General features: G+C 55.6%; 2 protein-coding genes, 1 long non-coding RNA gene and 1 other non-coding gene across 6 annotated transcripts in view; 3 read left to right on the forward strand and 1 right to left on the reverse strand.

Moving 5' to 3' along the window:
- The window catches only part of AARS1 (alanyl-tRNA synthetase 1), a 28,483-nt gene extending 19,062 nt beyond the window's left edge, over nucleotides 1-9,421 (forward strand). For all 3 annotated transcript variants that reach the window (XM_013057021.2, XM_004754023.2, XM_045076296.1), the window contains 10 exons: nucleotides 1,294-1,472; nucleotides 2,626-2,739; nucleotides 4,625-4,831; nucleotides 5,359-5,543; nucleotides 6,247-6,355; nucleotides 7,033-7,146; nucleotides 7,680-7,799; nucleotides 7,893-7,979; nucleotides 8,380-8,493; nucleotides 8,877-9,421. In XM_013057021.2, the coding sequence (XP_012912475.1) occupies nucleotides 1,294-1,472; nucleotides 2,626-2,739; nucleotides 4,625-4,831; nucleotides 5,359-5,543; nucleotides 6,247-6,355; nucleotides 7,033-7,146; nucleotides 7,680-7,799; nucleotides 7,893-7,979; nucleotides 8,380-8,493; nucleotides 8,877-9,062 (1,415 nt within the window). In that variant the 3' untranslated portion in view covers nucleotides 9,063-9,421. The remainder of the gene's footprint in view (nucleotides 1-1,293; nucleotides 1,473-2,625; nucleotides 2,740-4,624; nucleotides 4,832-5,358; nucleotides 5,544-6,246; nucleotides 6,356-7,032; nucleotides 7,147-7,679; nucleotides 7,800-7,892; nucleotides 7,980-8,379; nucleotides 8,494-8,876) is intronic.
- A 1,124-nt stretch (nucleotides 9,422-10,545) lies between these two features.
- On the forward strand, nucleotides 10,546-11,901 carry EXOSC6 (exosome component 6). Its single transcript, XM_045076299.1, has one exon. It carries the CDS (start codon nucleotides 10,622-10,624, stop codon nucleotides 11,438-11,440), a length of 819 nt encoding a protein of 272 aa, XP_044932234.1. The 5' UTR covers nucleotides 10,546-10,621; the 3' UTR covers nucleotides 11,441-11,901.
- Nucleotides 11,902-12,914: 1,013 nt separating this feature from the next.
- LOC101672890 lies at nucleotides 12,915-16,597 on the reverse strand. The gene is made up of 5 exons (XR_001179728.2): nucleotides 15,508-16,597; nucleotides 15,283-15,428; nucleotides 14,987-15,136; nucleotides 14,498-14,640; nucleotides 12,915-13,622 (listed from the first exon to the last, which is right to left on the reverse strand). It is a non-coding gene; the product is annotated as a heterogeneous nuclear ribonucleoproteins C1/C2 (long non-coding RNA).
- A 292-nt stretch (nucleotides 16,598-16,889) lies between these two features.
- TRNAG-GCC lies at nucleotides 16,890-16,960 on the forward strand. Its single transcript has one exon. It is a non-coding gene; the product is annotated as a tRNA-Gly (tRNA).
- The last annotated feature ends 1,380 nt before the right edge of the window (nucleotides 16,961-18,340 follow it).

Genomic DNA, 18,340 nt, shown 5'->3' on the forward strand with positions numbered 1-18,340 from the left:
TAGCAGAGCCTCTCCTGTAGTCCTGCAGAGTCGTACTCTGTAATTTTATACTCCTAGAGACCCATGGCTACTAATTTTCTAATCCTTTCTTTTCTTTTTAAAGATTTTATTTATTTATTTGACAGACAGAGATCACAAGTAGGCAGAGAGGCAGGCAGAGAGAGAGGAGGAAGCAGGCTCCCTGCTGAGCAGAGAGCCCGATGCGGGACTCGATCCCAGGACTCTGAGATCATGACCTGAGCCGAAGGCAGCGGCTTAACCCACTGAGCCACCCAGGCGCCCCTAATCCTTTATTTTCTAAGAATTACAGATTCATAGGAAGTTGTGAAAAAAATTTATAGGGACAATCCTCGTACTCTTTACCCACTTTCTCCTAATTGTAACACCTTTCAGAAAACCAGGAAATTGGCACTAATACAATCTTCAGTGGCTGCTGAATTTTGCATCAGGATAGCGGCATTCTAGGGGCGCCTGGCTGGCTCAGTTGGTAGATCATGTGACTCTTGATCCTGCAGTCTTGAGTTCAAGCCCCACAGTGGGTACAGAGATTACTTAATTTATTTTTTATTTTTGAACAAGTATTTTATGCATTCAGTTGAGAGAGACAGAGATAGTGAGAGAGAGCACGAGCCGGAAGGAGTGCAAGTGGCAGGCTCCCCACTGAGCAGGAGGCCAATGTGGGCCTCAATCCCAGGACCCTGGGATCATGACCTGAGCCGAAGGGAGACGCTTCACTGACTGAGCCACCTGGTGCCCTGAGATTACTTAATTTAAATAAATAAGTAAAGAGAAAAGGATAGAATAGAGGCATTCTGAAGTTAAGAGTCAAAGAAACAGGCAGTATGTGTTTTTGCTTTTTTGCATCAGCTGAGATCCCTAAATCTATCCAAGCAAGCCCACAAAATGAATACATTCTTTATGACTTGACCTTGGCAGGCGAGAATTCTACCACTGAACCACCCATGCATGACTTGACCTTGGGAGTAGGGAATTTATTATTAGTCCTAAATATTCAGATTCACTAGGTTCCTGTTCAACAGCTCAGAGATAGAGTGACCAGAACTGTCCCAGTGATGTGAAAGTCTCCCCTGGTCCGAAGCAAACTGACAGGTGGTCACTCTACTGAGTGTTATATTCCCAGCTGTTAAGCCCTTTTGGGGAGTCTAATGGTCTTGATTGTAAAATAAAATCAGACAGTTAGGACCTAAGGAGAGTTTGAGCCATAGAATCCAGCAAAGACAGCCACGAGTGTAGGAGTGAAGTCCTTGACCCTCTGTTCCCCCTTCTGTCCAGCATTTGAAAGTGCGGTGGCGACAGTGATGGCTCTGCGCAGGGACAAGATGTTTGTGGAGGAAGTGTGCACGGGCCAGGAGTGTGGAGTGGTGCTGGACAAGACCTGTTTCTATGCCGAGCAAGGCGGGCAGATCTATGATGAAGGCTACCTGGTGAAGGTCGAGGACAACAGTGAAGATGTGAGCCAACAGTTCGTCCTTGTTAGCCGGGGATGGGGGCATCCAGCAGAGGGCTGGGCCTCGGCTGGGGTAGCTTTTCTGGCTTCTCACGCTCCTGTCCTTGGGGAGGAGACACAGTGGTCTTTGGGTGTGGTCCGTTGTCAGTGTTTCTGAGACCAAGGGAGCTGCCTCTTATCCCACTGATCACTGTGGTTAGGTCCCTCTTGGCAGGATCCCTGTGGTTGTGCTGTGTTCGTTGATCCTGGATTCCTCCAGGCTTTCCTCATGAATAAGAGGTAGCTCTCTGGAGGACAGACTCCCTTGCAGAAGCCTCAGCCTCTATCTCTGCCACTGCTGACTCTGTGATCTTGGAGGAGTTACCTCGTCTCATGGACTTCAGCTTCCTTACGATGGCTTTACATTCTCTAGCATGCTCCTTAAGAGAACATCTGTTTCTGTATATATACACACATATATTTGTATACCTATAAAGTGGTCTGTATCTTTAATGGTAAATACAGGTACCGTTCAACTATAAAAATGAAACTGGTATTTTACCAGGAAAAGTAAGTTTATTGGGAAGTAGCAGAGAATTGTAATTTGGGACATGTGAGCTATGGCAAAAGCACAGGCAAGTCCAGCAAAGGAAGGAGAACTGCCATTTTATGGAGAAGGCGGAGGAGGAAGTTGGGGGGGGCGAGTATTTTAAAGGAAAGTCCACTGGAGAAAATCACAAGCTTGGGTGATGGGGGTTTCTCATTGGCTGAGTTGCAGGGGTAGTTGATTTCTCGTAGGAGATGCAGTGTATATCTTTCCTTGTGAGGGCCTATACTTGATGGTTCTTTCCTGTCAAGCATTCCACTTGGTTCGGTAATAGACAAATTCTTTCTGAAATTATTACTGCTCCTGTTCTAGCTTCCCCTTATAGCCACTGGGCTCCACTTCTGTGTGATTCCTTTTGATTAATTTTCAGTAGATTTGGTGCGTGTGTATGTATACAATAACGGTATTAATGGTATAATGTGTGTATAACAGTATATATATACACAGTAGGAAGAGGAGCTTAGAGAATGTGTAATATGTAGATAAAGAGAGAGGAGATCATATATATATATATATGTATGTATGTATTTGGGCTTACTTACATATTCTTCTTCTCCTGGACTCCTCTTAGAAAACAGAATTCACAGTGAAGAACGCTCAGGTGCGAGGAGGGTACGTGCTGCACATAGGGACCGTCTATGGCAGCCTAAGAGTCGGGGACCAGGTCCGGCTGTTTATTGATGAGGTGAGTTACATTATGCTGCTTGGCATTGGACCTGGTTAGTAATCCTCTCCCTTTTATTTTTATGTTTGTAATTTAAAATTTAATTTTTTTATCGAGGTATAGTTGACATATAAAATTCTAAGATATTTCAAGTGTGTGTCATAGTGACCCAATATACATTATGAAAAGAATTCATCTCCTTTGGCTCTAAATTGGTCCAGTCATCGTTGTCACTCCTAAGTGAATTCGTGAGATGATTCTGAGTCTGATGCAAGAGAACATTTTGTGATGGGTGCAGCTGTGAGTTACTAAATGGATATGTTCTTAAGTCAGAGGACTGTGATTTTATTTTATTCTATTTTAATTAATTTATTTTCAATAATCTATACCCAGTGTGGGGCTCAAACTCGTAACCCCGAGATCAAGATGAACAGTTCCTCCTGCTGAGCCAGTCATGTGCCCCAGAGGACAGTGACTTCAGTTGAGATTTAGAGACTTGTTTCAGGGATGGTCTTTCTCCAGATTAACTGCAAATACTTCCTCAGGAGCCTGGGATCCTGTATTAATTAGGAACTAGGTTCTGTTCATGTGACTGAGCTCAAAATTAACAGTCACTTAAAACAAGGTAGAAGGGTGTTTCTCATCTCCAAGTCCAAGCTGCTACAGATACTCTGCCCCACAGAGTCATAGGGCCCAGCCTTTCCTTGCTCGTTTTTCTGTCCTTACTCCTGCGGTGTTGCCCTTCATTTCACAGTCCAGGAAGGTAGCCACTGGATCCATTTCTAGGCCAGGAGTTGGGAAACTTTTTTTTTTTTTTTTTTTTAAAGATTTTATTTATTTATTTGACAGAGAGAAATCACAAGTAGATGGAGAGGCAGGCAGAGAGAGAGAGAGGGAAGCAGGCTCCCTGCTGAGCAGAGAGCCCGATGCGGGACTCAATCCCAGGACCCTGAGATCATGACCTGAGCCGAAGGCAGCGGCTTAACCCACTGAGCCACCCAGGCGCCCCAAACTTTTTTTTTTTTTTTAAAGATTTTTATTTATTTATTTGACAGAGAGAGATCACAAGTAGGCAGAGAAGCAGGCAGAGAGAGAGAGGAGGAAGCAGGCTCCCTGCCGAGCAGAAAGCCTGATGCGGGACTCGATCCCGGGACCCCAAGATCATGACCTGAGCCGAAGGCAGCGGCCTAACCCACTGAGCCACCCAGGTGCCCCGGCAAACTTTTTTTTTTAAACAAAGTTCCAGATAGTCAATATTTTCAGTTTTGTGAGCCATATCGTCTTAGTCACAACCATACACCTCTGGTGCGGTAGCATAAAAGCAGCGTAGATCATGTATAAACATGTGGGTTTGGCTGTGTTCCAATAAACCCATTTATAGAAATGGACAAAAGGCTGGATTTTGGCTCACAGGCCATAATTGGCCAACTCTTACTTCTTACTCTAGGTAGTGCGAAAGAGGAAGGGGAGGGCGTGTTCCTTCCCTTTATTTATTTTTTATTATTATTTTTATAAATTTTTATTTATTTATTTGACAGAAATCACAAGTAGGCAGAGAGGCAGGCAGAGAGAGAGGGGGAGGCAGGCTCCCCGCAGAGTAGAGAGCCCGATGTGGGGCTCAATCCTAGGACCCTGAGATCACGACCTGAGCCGAAGGCAGCGGCTTAACCTACTGAGCCACCCAGGCGCCCCTGTTCTTCCCTTTAAGGGTGTATATCACATCTTCTCACAACACACTGACCAGAATGTCATATGGCCACAGTGTGCTGCAAGGGAAATGGGGAAACGTAGCCCTCAGTCCGGGCAGCCCCGTGTCCAACTAAGAATCCTGGCAGTCGGGAGGGAGAGAGCGGGGATTGCAGGATGACTGGCAGACCCCTCCACCAGCTGCCCCTGCCCTCCACAGCCCCGACGGAGGCCCATCATGAGCAACCACACGGCCACGCACATCCTGAACTTCGCCCTGCGCTCCGTGCTTGGGGAAGCGGACCAGAGAGGCTCCCTGGTTGCTCCCGACCGCCTTCGGTTTGACTTCACTGCCAAGGGAGCCATGTCCACCCAGCAGATCAAGAAGGCCGAAGAGATAGCCAACCAGATGATTGAGGCAGCCAAGGTAGGTTGGATTGTGCGTCAGCTCTCAGGCCGTGAGCCCTGCTCCTTCCTACGCCGGCGTCTTTCTCCATGGAGCCCTCTCCGCAGTCCTGATGCTCGTCCTCATGGGACCGCATCCTGCCGAGCACACAGATTTGTTCGAAGCAGTAATTCTTAGCTGCATATGTGGAGGGGCTGCGGTGGTATCCTGTGGAGGGACCTTAGGGCCTCTGGGGAGGGGGCAGAGGGAGGTCTTTGCTTCACTCCCTCCAGAGCTCTTCTGGTTCTGGCTCACATGCAGCACATCTAAGATCTGGTCCACCAAAAAAAAAAAAAGATTCGGTTCACAGTTTAGCAAAGCAATTGGGAATTCTATTTTGAGCTTCTTGATTTTACACCTGGGTGCCTTATTCCAGGAGGCTCAGGGCACATGATGAGAGCCAGGATTAGAAACCAGAGTCCTGCCTGTAAGACTGTGCTTTCCCTGCTGCTTTGTACTGCACCTCCAGAGACTTTTCCCAGCTTTGTTCTGTTTTCTTTCCATGGCAGCCTGTCTACACCCAGGATTGTCCCCTGGCAGCAGCTAAAGCCATCCAGGGCCTACGGGCTGTGTTTGATGAAACCTACCCTGACCCTGTGCGAGTCGTCTCCATTGGGGTCCCCGTGTCCGAGCTGCTAGATGACCCCTCTGGCCCTGCTGGCTCACTCACTTCCATTGAGTTCTGTGGGGGAACGTGAGTACATTGGGGAACAGTGGATGGACTCGCTTTTTGTTAATTTGGTGCTGTCCTTGGAGGATGTGAGTAAAAGGCTAGATCCACTCTTACTTTTCTAAGGCTAAAACAAAGTTCTCAGACATTTACTTGCAGACAGCATACCCAAGAACTTTAGGGTTTTCTGAGCTCCTGAGGAATAAAACCTGTTTACAGGATTGTGGTGAGATTTTAAAGGTAATCCTTGGATATTCTCAGGTTCTGGCAGGGACAGAAGAATATAGTTTCTATTCCAAAGGGGACCAGAAATAGAATGAACACAGAGTCTGCCAGCAGGAACATTGTGTTGGGCATTAAGGATTACAGAGTACTTTTGTTTGATTTCATTTGAGTTTCACAGTAGTCCCGTGCAGGAGAATTCTCTGCATTTTATACCTGAGAACACTGAGGCTCAGAAAGGTGGTGTCTCACTCAGTGCCTGTGTGTTCTCAGCCCCAGCTGGGCTTTCTCTGACTTGCTGCTGGGCTTTCTCTGACTTGCTGCTGGGCTTCCTGGCCTGAGTCCTCCCCGAAATCCACGTAAAGGGCCTCTTCCCCTTGTCCTGTTGAGGGAGCTTCCCCAGGATCGCAGAGACCTCAGGCCCTCACCATGGGCTCCCGGGTGCGGTAGGGACCAGGGTGCGTGGGCTCTCTGGTCACTGTGGACTTTGTGTTGTTCCAATCAGGCACCTGCGGAATTCAAGTCACGCAGGCACTTTTGTGATTGTGAGTGAAGAAGCTATTGCCAAGGGCATCCGGAGGATCGTTGCCGTCACGGGGGCCGAAGCCCAGAAGGTAAGTGTGGCAGCTGGTTTGTGGCTTATGGGAACAAGGCAGGAGTCGTGCAATCTGAGTCTATAGTGTAGACGGTTCCATAGATGCTGTGCTCAGAATTGGAAGTACAGTGCTACCCCCAAACTGTCCTTCAGTGACCCCCACGTGGCAAAAGAGAGCCACCACTGTGCAGAACTGCCTAACTGCTGGCTTTAATCTTTAAAAATATACGTAAATTCTGCTGTTTGTTCCATCATCTGTCGGCGTCTAGGAGGGTAAGCCATAATTTGGCTGTAGCTTCCAGTGCCCCAGCACTCACTCACATCTTCCCAAGGGTACATGCCTAGTTTGAGATGCACAGTGCACGGGGATGGTTGCCCGAGGGGTGGGGACTGTACCTGCGGCCTGAGGTGTGCTGAGGCTTGAAGATCGGTTCTTGTGTTGGGGTGAGAAGGGTTCCTGACTCGGAAGTTTTTGGTTCTCCCCTAAGCCTGAGGTGGTACAGTCTTTGTGCTAGTCAGGTACGAGGGCGCCCTTCCTGGGGCCTGAGGCTGCCAGCACTTGGTCCCTAAAGAACGAGAAACTTCTGCCATGTTGGGGGCGTATTGTTCCGGAGCTTGCCATCAGTGCGCCCGCAGTTTACCGGTAGTGAAGCTGAAGGTTACCGCACGGGGGTTTACAACTCTGCCCCTCTCCAGGCCCTCAGGAAAGCAGAGAGCTTGAAGAACTCTCTCTCGGTCATGGAGGCCAAAGTGAAGGCTCAGACTGCGCCAAATAAGGACGTGCAGAGGGAGATCGCTGACCTTGGTGAGGTAGGGGCTGTCTCCCTCCTTAGGCCCCGCTGAGGGCTGGATGCATCGGATGCTCCTGTAGAAGCCTCAGGTCCTGGTTCTCAGTGCAGTGGTCCCACAGGGGTCTTGGTGGATCCTGGCCTGTGGACCCCCGGAATCCGCTAGCTGCCCCACTGCCGACGGCAGGGCCCATTCTCAGCACTAGGGGGAGTTGAGGGAGTTGGGAGGAGGGGTGCCCACTGTTCCCAGGCCGCCTCATGTCTGTTATGTGGAGGCTTCCTGTGAGCCTGTCACAGTCTATATTCACTGCCTGGTGGGGACCAGCTCTCTGTGTCTGCCCCTTTCCCCACTCGCCCTACTCGGTACGGCACCAGTAGTTGCTCACAGAGTGACTTGTCTCTAGGCTAGTGGATACCTTTTTGTTTTTTCTTTCCTCCTGGATATGAGTCAGGGAAGACTGTGGTGTTCAGAGCCAGAAGGGTGGGCTGGTCTTGGGCCTCACATCTTAGCTCCTTGTGGTCTGGACTCCAGTGGTATTGTGGTTCTGGTTCCAGGCCCTGGCCACTGCAGTCATCCCCCAGTGGCAGAAGGATGAATTCCGGGAGAATCTCAAATCCCTGAAGAAGATCATGGATGACCTAGACCGGGCTAGCAAAGCCGATGTTCAGAAGCGCGTGAGTCCTGCCGTGCTGGTGGGTGGATGGGAGACTGTGTGGACAGCGGTCTGGGCCTTTGACCTGAGCCCTCTCCTCTGGATTTCCTTGCAGGTGTTGGAGAAGACAAAGCAGCTCATCGACAGCAACCCCAACCAGCCCCTTGTCATCTTGGAGATGGAGAGCGGCGCCTCGGCCAAGGCAAGGGGCTGGGACGCCACGCGCTGCTCTGTGCCTGTCCAGTACTTGTCTCCTCTCAGGGGATCAGCCCTCTGGTGTCTGAATTGTGAGCTTTGTGGCTCTTCATGGAATGGTGGCCTGAGGGCCCGCTCTCTGGGATTGAGGTTAGGTTGCGCCATGGAGAGATCCGGTGACTGGAGAGCTCCAGCTCCTTGGGATGGAAGGCGAACCTCAGAGCTGGAGGGTGGGCAGAGCCTTGTGCTTGGGTTCTCCTCCCCGTACAGTCTCCTGGGACCAGCACCTGCTCTGAGAGAGGGGGGCACAGGGGATGCTCTGAGAACTGGGCTCTGCAGACTCGCTGTACAGTGGAGAGCTTGGCTCCCTGTCCCTAGGCCTGGCCTGACAGCAGGTTTTCCTACAGGCCCTGAATGAAGCCTTGAAGCTCTTCAAGACACATTCCCCTCAGACCTCTGCCATGCTCTTCACAGTGGACAATGAAGCTGGCAAGATCACGTGCCTGTGTCAAGTCCCCCAGGTCAGAACACCCTGCAGCCCTGTGCCGGCGGGGAATGGTGTTGGAAGCTTGGCTCTTCTCACGGTTGTTTGCCAAGACCCTTGTGTGCATGTGCCACCAGTTAGAAACAGCCGTCCTCCTGGCCCTTGTTTGTCACCTCCTCCAGCACCCCTACCCTCAGGCCGTCTCCTCGGGGAACACGTTCCACTGTGCTGACACCTGGCCTGGCAACTCCTCACCTGGGCTGGGCACCAGCTGTAGGATCCGTCTCAGCCCTGGCAGCCGCACCCGGAAGGGCGGGGGTCGGGCTCAGGGATTCCCCCATCCTTTTTCATTTCCTCCCCTCTCCATGTCTTCCTCAGTCCCGTCTTCTGTCCTGACTCCCACTTCTTTCTGTTTTCCAGAATGCAGCCAACCGGGGCCTGAAAGCCAGTGAGTGGGTGCAGCAGGTGTCCGGCCTGATGGACGGCAAGGGTGGTGGCAAAGATGTGTCAGCTCAGGCCACAGGCAAGAATGTGGGCTGCCTGCAGGAGGCGCTGGAGCTGGCCACTTCCTTTGCGCAGCTCCGCCTGGGAGATGTGAAGAACTGAGGGGGAGGGGAAGCTTCCAGTGGGAGGCATCCGTCCTTCACCCAACGGATCCGTCCAGCCAGCTCTCCATCTGCCACGAGGACATTGGGATCTTGGGACCTTTAAACAGCCCTGTCTGCTCCTAACCCAGCAGTAACGAACTCACTCACCTGGGAGCTGGCCTGTGACTCCTGGCCCACGTTACATTTCTGCCCTGAGCCCTACACACCAGCGCCATCCGTCTGAAACCACTACCCCAGGATTGCTATTTATCACTGTCCTGCTCGTGTCTGTAGATAGAGTTCCTTGTGGGCCTGAGGGTCTGGGTCCACAGGGAGGGGTCCTTTGTGCTGCAGAGAATAAAAGGACTATGTGCAATACCTGATGATGCCATGTGATCTCGTAACCGCCCGCCTCCCCGGAGCCCCTGTGTAGCAGCCTGCAGCTCCAGCTGGCTTCTGGCTCTGGTCCTCACCAAGTCCAGCCCCAGACTCCTGAACTTGGGGAATGGCTGCTGGGAGGAGGTGGCCCATAGAATGGGGAGTTGAGGGTGAGATGAGAGAGATTAATCATTGAATAGAAGATGGGCCATGGGGTTACTGGAAGCAGTTCATTGAAGAAGTCCACTTCTTCCCTTCCCTTTTGATGAGTCTTCGGGGGTGAGACCAAAGGTTTTCTCTGGTATGGGACAAACTTAAGGTGCATTAGTTGCCTGCCCCCATCCCTCTGAGCCAAAGATGGACCGTGAGGATTGGGACCTGCCTGGTCCTGAATCCTTCACTCAGGTCTGAAGACAGCTGGGCTTGGAAACTGTGTGCAGGGGAGGTTAAAGGTAAAGGTACTGGTTGCTTGTGCTGGCTCTGGCTGATTCCATGTTCCCTGGGTATAACAGGTGGCTATGGGGCCCTGGTTCACTTAGGTCTGCTGACACGTTAGGAGGGGGAAAGCGGGTCTATGGTGGAAGAAGCAGTGAGGCTAGCTGTCACCAGGGGCTGTCCTTGGGGTGAGAAGCGCTGAGGGTGAGGGTGCTGAGGACCTGGCTTCACCAAGCACATGCGAGGTGAGGACTCCCGTGGGTACAAAGAGTACACAATCCAGTGTGTACTCTCCGTTCCATCAACAAGCACGATGCCAGCCAGGGCACTGAGGATGGGAAGAATGACCAAGACAAAAAGCCAGCCCTCTTGGGGAAGTCCTAGGGAAACACGTAGGAGATAGTCACACAAACAAGTGCAAGATAAAAATAATCACAACCTTCACAAGTGAAAGGACGAAGACTGTACACCCTGGGACTGCTCGGGCCCGAGAGGCTAGAGGCCAGCCAGGCCGGACGGGGTCCTACTCCTGCAGGCCTGCCCCCGCTGTCTATCCATTTGTCCATCCAGATCCCGGGGTCCTTGAAGCGGCCTCGGGGATTGGCCGCGCTCGGGATTCTCCCTCCAGGACGGCAGGGGGCGGTGCGGCGCCGCACGCCGCTATCCCGACAGCCCTCGCGCGGGCGCGCGGCTTTAAGCGGGCGGAAGAACCCGCGTGCGAGGCCGGGACGGCGGGCGGAAGCGGCTCGCACAGTAGGCGCAGCCATGCCCGGGGACCACCGCCGCATCCGCGGGCCCGAGGAGTCGCAGCCGCCGCAGCTGTACGCGGCCGACGAGGATGAGGCGCCCGCCGCCCGCGACCCGACGCGGCTGCGGCCCGTGTACGCGCGCGCCGGGCTGCTGAGCCAGGCCAAGGGCTCGGCCTACCTGGAGGCGGGAGGCACCAAGGTGCTGTGCGCCGTGTCCGGCCCGCGCCAGGCCGAGGGCAGCGAGCGCGGCGGCGGCCCGGCCGGAGCGGGCGGCGAGGCCCCGGCCGCCCTGCGCGGCCGCCTGCTCTGCGATTTCCGCCGCGCGCCCTTCGCGGGCCGCCGGCGCCGCGCGCCCCCGGGCGGCGGGGAGGAGCGCGAGCTGGCGCTGGCCCTGCAGGAGGCGCTGGAGCCGGCGGTGCGCCTGGGCCGCTACCCGCGCGCGCAGCTCGAGGTGTCGGCGCTGCTGCTCGAGGACGGCGGCTCGGCGCTGGCCGCCGCGCTCACGGCCGCCGCGCTCGCCCTGGCCGACGCGGGCGTCGAGATGTACGACCTGGTGGTGGGCTGCGGCCTGAGCCGCACGCCGGAGCCGGCGCCCACCTGGCTGCTGGACCCCACGCGACTCGAGGAGGAGCACGCCGCCGCCGGCCTCACCGTGGCGCTCATGCCGGTGCTCAACCAGGTGGCCGGGCTGCTGGGCAGCGGGGAGGGCGGCCCAACCGAGAGCTGGGCCGAGGCAGTGCGTCTGGGCCTGGAGGGCTGCCAGCGCCTCTACCCCGTCTTGCAGCAGTGCTTGGTGCGGGCTGCGCGCCGGAGGGGCGCCGCCGCGCCGTCCTGAACCAGAAGCCCGAGCCACGACGGACGGCGAGGACCTAGCTGCCGCCGCCCTCCGAAGGACCCGTGCCCTCAGCTTCCAGACTGAGCGGAGCTGAGAATTCGGAGGGCCAGGGCGGGTCTGAGGCGGCGTGCACAGAACCGATGCCCTGGACAGCCGTGTTGGAACGGATTTCTTACACACTGCCATTAAAGAAACTTTTCTGCTTGAGCTGGTGCTTCCCAGCTACGACCCAGTTGAAGACACTTGCTAATGCGGCCTGACTCCCGAGTTGGAAAGGACTTTTCAGGCGGACTTGCCTGGAAAACTGGCCTTGGAGCTTTTGTCTTGTAAGGGATGGACCCTATGCAGGCCAGCTGGTGACTCCCTTCTGTAGAACTGGTCTGCTCTTGAGAGAATGGACAAGAGGGCTGGGCCTTCTCATTTATATCTGAGCTAAAACAAACTCCTTTGTATCTGGAAAAGTCTTCTATTGTGGTTCTTCTCAGTAGTGAATTTAAAGGAGCAAGGCTCTTTTGGACAAATAATGGACCCTTGGTATCAGGGCTTGGGACCTCATTGTCTTGAATGTGCCCTGTTCCTTAGACCAACATAAGTAGAAGAGACGGGCTGAAACTGAAAGGTGCGGGGGCTGGTGTGGGCAAATGTGCCTTGGAGGAGGAGAACCTGCCCCTTGAGTATCAGAGTTGGCCATTGGTGAGGTGTGACAAGAGTAGGGAGGGTTGTATGGGCCCAGGAGCACTCTGGGTGTTCTCTCCAGCCTCTGGTTTGGTGCTCGGCCAGACCCCAACTCGGTTGGGTCCCTGGAAGGGGTTTGGTCCTGGGTGGAAGCTAGAGGCCTCCTCCACTACTGGTAAGAAGAAGTGGGGGTCCAAGCTGGCTTGCTTTCTTTTTTTTTCCTTTTTTTTCTTTTTGAGATTTATTAATTTAGAGAAAGTGCATGCAAGGGGGTCAGGGGTGTGGCAGAAGAGAAAATCCCACAGACTCCATTCTGAGCACGGAGCCTGATGCAGGGCGTGAACTTAGTGACCTTGAGATCAGGACCTGAGCTATAATCACGAGTCCGACGTCTAACCGACTCAGCCACCCAGGCGCCCCACCCGGCTGGGTTTATTATTTGGGGCCCGTGATCCAGTCTTGGCTCCTGGGGGAGGGCAGATGAACTTCTAGGAGATAAGAGCTTCTGGGTGTTGGGAAACCAGGTACAGCCTGGCCATTATTCCATGTGGTGGAGATGGTCTGAGTGACCACAAGAGTGGGCTCTTCTGTGTGGCTGCTGAGCCCAGTGTGTTTATGCCCAAGTCTGAATAGGAAGAAGGCAGGCAGCCTGGTCCCCTTTGTGTGCCCTGGCTTAGGAGGAGCTTCTGAACTTGTGTGACTCAGGGGCCGGCTCAGCTTCTCCAGGAAGGCCTGACCTCAGGGAGCCCCAGGACCAGAATAAGCCTTGGAGACCACACCAAAGAACCCCTGGCCAAGGGAAAAGAAATACAAATTTTATTTCTGCCCTTTTGACATAATAGTATTTCCAGAGCCAATCTGAAGTACATAGTATCACACCAGCAAGAGACAAGATAGAAATAGGATGTGAAAATGATACCCCTATTCTGAAGGATGGCTTTATAGGGTAGGTGAGGAGTCTGGAACTAGAGGGGGCTTTGTGGGGGCGCATGCTGAGGAACTTAAAGTTCCCTTTCAGACTGGAAGGGGGACTGTAGGCACACGAGTTTCCTGGGCACCACTGGCTGGCCACTGCGGGACGCGCCACACTGGGAAGCGGCAGGGGGATGGGAAGAGCAGCCAGCGCAGTACCTGCTGTCCCCGGGAGCTGACGTGTGTCCAAGGGGGAACTGGGCAGCTGCCCCTTGCAAGACGGCCTCAGCTTCGTGAGCGCAGTGAGCTTGTGCTAAGGCAGTTGCAGGACTCCCTCTTGGCCCCTATCGTCTGGAAACATGGCCTCCAAAGCAAAAGCCACCATTAATGGGGGAGGCTTCCTGGCGGGTCTGGCTGAGCCTTGCTTCCACTTTCACTGTGCTCATTCTAGAACAGGTGCCTCTGGCGGCACAGTCTCCTTCGAGAGGCTTTCAGGAATCCACACGAGGCAAGCAAAGGAGCCACTTGGGAAGGAGCCCGGAGGGGTTCCACCCTTCTACTGGCTGCCCTCCAGGTCTGATGCATGGTTCTTCCCCTGTAGGAAAAACAGAAGCAGGACTCTGGCCAGGAGGGCTGAGGGACATGGAATGCCTAAGAAATAGGCCTGCTAACCTCTTCCCTCAGCCCCATGTCTGTTTCTCGGCAGCTTCGGCAGCTCAGGGCCACTCCGGATTCTTCCTGAGGCCTAGAAACCCAGAACCACCAAAGTAGCCCCTTCCTGTAGGCCTGGGCAGTGGGAAGGGCCCTTCAGAGCTCAGAGGTCCAGGGGACAGGGCCAGATAGGTGGAGGCAGGAAGCATCGTTAACTGCCGGCCCCTCAGCATCCCAGACCTTGCGGAGATGGCCCCAACAAACATGGGGCTTGGCCTGCTGCAGGGACCTCCAATCAGGGAGCAGGACATGGTAAGACAGGAACATTCGGGCCCTTTAATGCTACCCAGAGGGCTGTTATCAGATCCAGGTTCTGATGGTCTCCTTCCAATGACGTCCCAAGTGCCACAGCTCCCCCGGGGAGCATGGTACCCCACAAGATGTGGGGGCAGGGCAGGAAAAGAGGCAGAAATGGGTTTTAACTGGTTCCAGGCCCTCAGACAAGGGGTCTGGGGCCATGAGGCATACCTATGACACGGTGTAGTGCTCAAAGCCCGCCCCCCAGCTTCCAGGAGAGGGTGCTATGTCAGGCCACAAGCAGCCCCTAGTGCCCTGAGTTCACCCAGCCCGAGTTGAGAAGGGAAAACAAGCAGTACAGGCCCCATCTCCTGGGGGTCGCATGGGGCACCTGTCCCAGGTCTCCTCTCAACCCCCACTGTAGGCTCCTCAGGGACGTATGTCTCCCCCTTGTTCACAGGGAGGCCACAAGGAGCCAAATGCTAGGAGGGTGAGGATGAGGGGAAGTGCCGCGCCACTCACCGCCTCCTCCGGGTCTGCGCTGTCCTCATCGCTGTCTGATTCCGGATGGGCGCTCTGGCCCCTGGGCTCCTGCTGGGGGTCAGTGATTCTGCATGAGGAACCCTTACTGCCTGGGCCCTTGGTTTCTTCACTGTCCTCTGACCCTGTGCAGGGGGAGTCACCAGTTAATGGCCAGGTTGGGAGGCCCCAGCTGACCTCAGAGAGGCCCCCTTGGTGCCCAGCCCTGAGCAAGGGTGCCTAGGGCTTGAAAGGACAGGATGGGGAGGGGCTGGGACACTGCTCTGCCTCCAGAGAGCTGGAGAGTGGATGGGAGGGTGGGGGTCGGGGAGGCTCACAGAACAACCTAGAAGCCACAGGCCTTCCAGCCATAGGAACAACCAGTGGGAGTGGGGGGAAGGAAGGCAGGAAGGAGCCCCCGCAGAGGGAAAGCCTCGGGGCACGATCCGAGGTGCCCCGGGACCTTCAGCCGCGGGAAAAGCTGGAGCTCACTGGGAATGTGGCCTGGGTCCACAGTTGGTGTTCCACCCGGAAGCTGGTCCCTCTGCTGGTCCATGCATTCCAGATTCTCCAGGAGACGGTCCACCTGGGCTTTGATCTGGCTCAGCTCGCCCCTGATGGAGTGCAGCTCCTCAGTCTGGACTGTTTGGAGAGGGGCCAGAGCTGATGCCCACCAGGCCGGGAGGACAGAGGACTCTGCTGCCTGGGCTCCCCCGCCTGCCCTCAATGCTGAGGTCCGCCCAGCTCTTCCCTAGCCTTGCAGGTGAGGGCTGTCCCCCCTCACTCACGCTTTATCTGCTCTCGGGGCAGGTGGCTCTTTCTGGTGCCCTTGTGGGGACTGAAGCTGCTCTTGACCCCCAAGCCCACCTGGGTCCTCCGGATCTTGACAGGCACACGATGGATGAGCGGAGGGATCCTTTGGTACTCATACACCCTACCGGCACAGAACAGAGGGAGTCAGGCCAAGCAGCCCACCCGTTTACCCAGAGGACCGAGGGTTAAGACTCACTGACCTGTAGGGGACACCTTCCCTGTATAGCTTGTAGCCCAGGTCATAGTTATTCCTGCTGCAACAGAGACAAATGGAGACGGGCTCTCTCTCCATGGCCAGAGTCCTCGCCTAGACCCCAGTTTAGCTTGAAGAAACTGAGGCATGCAGGTTTTCCTTAGAACCCCAGGATTTTCCACCAAAAGAGCCCTGAGGGACTTAACCAAGGTCATTTTGGGGGACCACAGCTTCCCCATGTCTGGCCTCTGACAAGGGTCACGTTCCAGGTGACGGGGGAGACAATTGCCTGCAGCCTTCTGGCCAGCCAGACAGGAGCCCTCCAAAGGTTCCTCTGCCTGCCCCAGGAACAGCTGACGTTCTGGAACTTAAGTCTGGCAAAGGATGAAAGGGAGGAGTGAAGTCAGGGCCCAAAGCCACGGTGGTTGCGTGAGAGCCCTTAATCCTTGCGTGGGGATGGCCAGGATGCAACCCAGCTCTGGCAGAGCCAGCCAGGCAGTCGTAAGGGCTGTGGCCAGGCCACCTTCCTCTTTGCTCTACGCCTGCGGAGAGAGAGGAGTTTGGAAGGTCCCAGACTCTCACTGCCTGTGTCTCCGGTGTCCTAAGATCTCCAGGGAGCCAACTGTTGCCTAGGAGGGATGGGGAGATGGGTACAAAGGGACAGCTGGGTCGCGGCCTGGGCAGCGATGCTCTGTGGGGACACAGCTGCAGGAGCCCCTGCGCCTGGAGCCGGAGGCGTGACGAGGGGAGGGGATGTGAGCGGGGGCAGCACAGTTTCTAAAACAAATTTCAGGTGCTGTGCGCCCACGACCCCAGCTCAGGCCCAGCCCACGAGGGGCGAGGCCAATAGAGCCACCAGGTCGGAATGGGGGACGTTCAGGGGACCCCTTCCCTTTCATCCTGGCTCCCCCCACCCCCAGGCCTGTGGGTGCGAGTTCCGACCACCCCCGCCCCTGCTTTCTGGCATCAGGGGGTCTGGAGGGGCGGCCTGGAAGCGGCAGAGATGCTGATTCCGGTGGTGGAAGGCCCGCCTTTGGAGGAAGGAAAGCGTCGGGAGAGGCGCACCCAGCCCCCGGGGGTCGCGGTAGGGGCGGGGGGTCCCCGGCGGGGTGCCAGAAACCGGCAGCCCGGCGGCGAGGGGCGGGGGCGGGGAGCGGGGGAGGGGTTGCTAGCGGGCGGGGCTTGGGGGCTAGGGCCAACCTGAAGCTGGTGCGTCTCAGCTGGGCGCCACTGCTCCGAGAGAATTTTCACTGGCCCGGATCCCCTTAGGTTGGCCGGCGGGTCCCCCGACCCACCCCCTAGAGAGGCCGGAAACCTCGGCGGAGCGCAGAGGCGGAGGCGGCCTCTATGGACCCTCTGGGTCTCTGTGGCAGCATCCCTGTCAGCGCAGCATTGGTGGTTCAGTGGTAGAATTCTCGCCTGCCACGCGGGAGGCCCGGGTTCGATTCCCGGCCAATGCAGACCCTTCTAATTTTCTTTTTATCCCCCCCCGGCACCCCCCACCCCGCATTTTTCCCTAAAATGACATTTTGAAGTAGCTACGAATGGATGGTACAGGAATGGTGCTTCACTGACTGCTTAGCACAGACTTGAGAGCTCCCGAGTGGAGACGGGGCAGGATCGGTTTGGGACTTAGGGGTCAGGCTGCAGGCAGAGGGTCCCCCTGGGCCTGAGGAAGGGGGGGGTCCTGCTTCTCATCCTCATTCCACGGCACCCCACCCCCTCAGCAATCAGCCTCGGCTGAAGCCTGCGCCCTGATTCTGTGGCCTTGCCTCTCGCCCGCCCTGGACTTGACGCCTTCTCACGGGGAGGACATCCCGCAGTTCAGCGGCCACCAGAACCCCATCCCCACCCTGCCCTTCCTCTGGGCACTATCCCAGGGGCCCAAGCCACAGCCACTACTGCCCACCCACAAAAGGCTTCATCCTCCCTCCTGGAGTGCCCCCTGGGGACAGAGCATTATGAAACCCCTAGAGTCTCCCACAAGACACAATCTAGCCAACAGAGCACGTAGGCAGCTCCCTATCACTGAAGACAGGCCAAGTTCAAAAACCGCTCATTACCCAGCACCAGACACCTGCTCATCCGCCCAAAACAAAAGCAGTGGCAAAACCACCCACACTGGCACACTCACAGGGTGACACACACGCCCAGGCGGGTGCTGGCAGGGAGAGGTTGGGCCTCTTCTATGTCAAGGTCAAGCTGAAGGTGCAGAGACTTCTGGGAGCAGCGCCCAGCCCATCCCTGCCATCTCCTTTCCGGGAAGACGAGGCAGGGCGAAACCCAGAAGGCACAGGGCATTTACACAGCATGGTTCCTAACAGCAACCCCCTGGCCCACAGCCTCTTCCACCACAAGGTGGGAACCCCCTACCCACCCCCACTGCTCACAGGAGGGCCAGGAGCTGAGCGAGGCCACCATAGATGCCCAGCTCAGGGACACGCTTGCCTTGTGCGGGTGAAAATGGCACGCGGGCTGGCAAAATGTGGGGCGCTCCTTTCTGAAAATGTTTCAAGAGTTCTTAACATTTTCTTTAAGGTTCCCAGGTTAGGGACAAGGTTTCGTCCAGGCCATGTTCCCATTTGTGACTTCCCAAACATCTCTAGCTGGAAGAATCCCCCAGGCCCCAGGCAGGTGGGACTCTCCGGGGAGGACCCACTCGCCCCGGCTCCAGGTGGGAGAAGGGGTACCCAGCCTCTGTCAGCAGGATGGTGCTGGGTGACATCAGTGATGAAGGCCCTGGGAATGAACGGTGTCATCTCCCTCAGTTTACAGACAAAACCCGAGGCCAAGGGAGAAGAGACTTGCAGGTGCCACAGTGAGTAGGCAGAGCTGGCCTC

This window comes from Mustela putorius, unplaced genomic scaffold (genome assembly GCF_011764305.1).
Source record: "Mustela putorius furo isolate JIRA1106 unplaced genomic scaffold, ASM1176430v1.1 tig00000174_pilon_pilon_pilon, whole genome shotgun sequence".
Classification (NCBI taxonomy): Eukaryota; Metazoa; Chordata; class Mammalia; order Carnivora; family Mustelidae; genus Mustela; species Mustela putorius.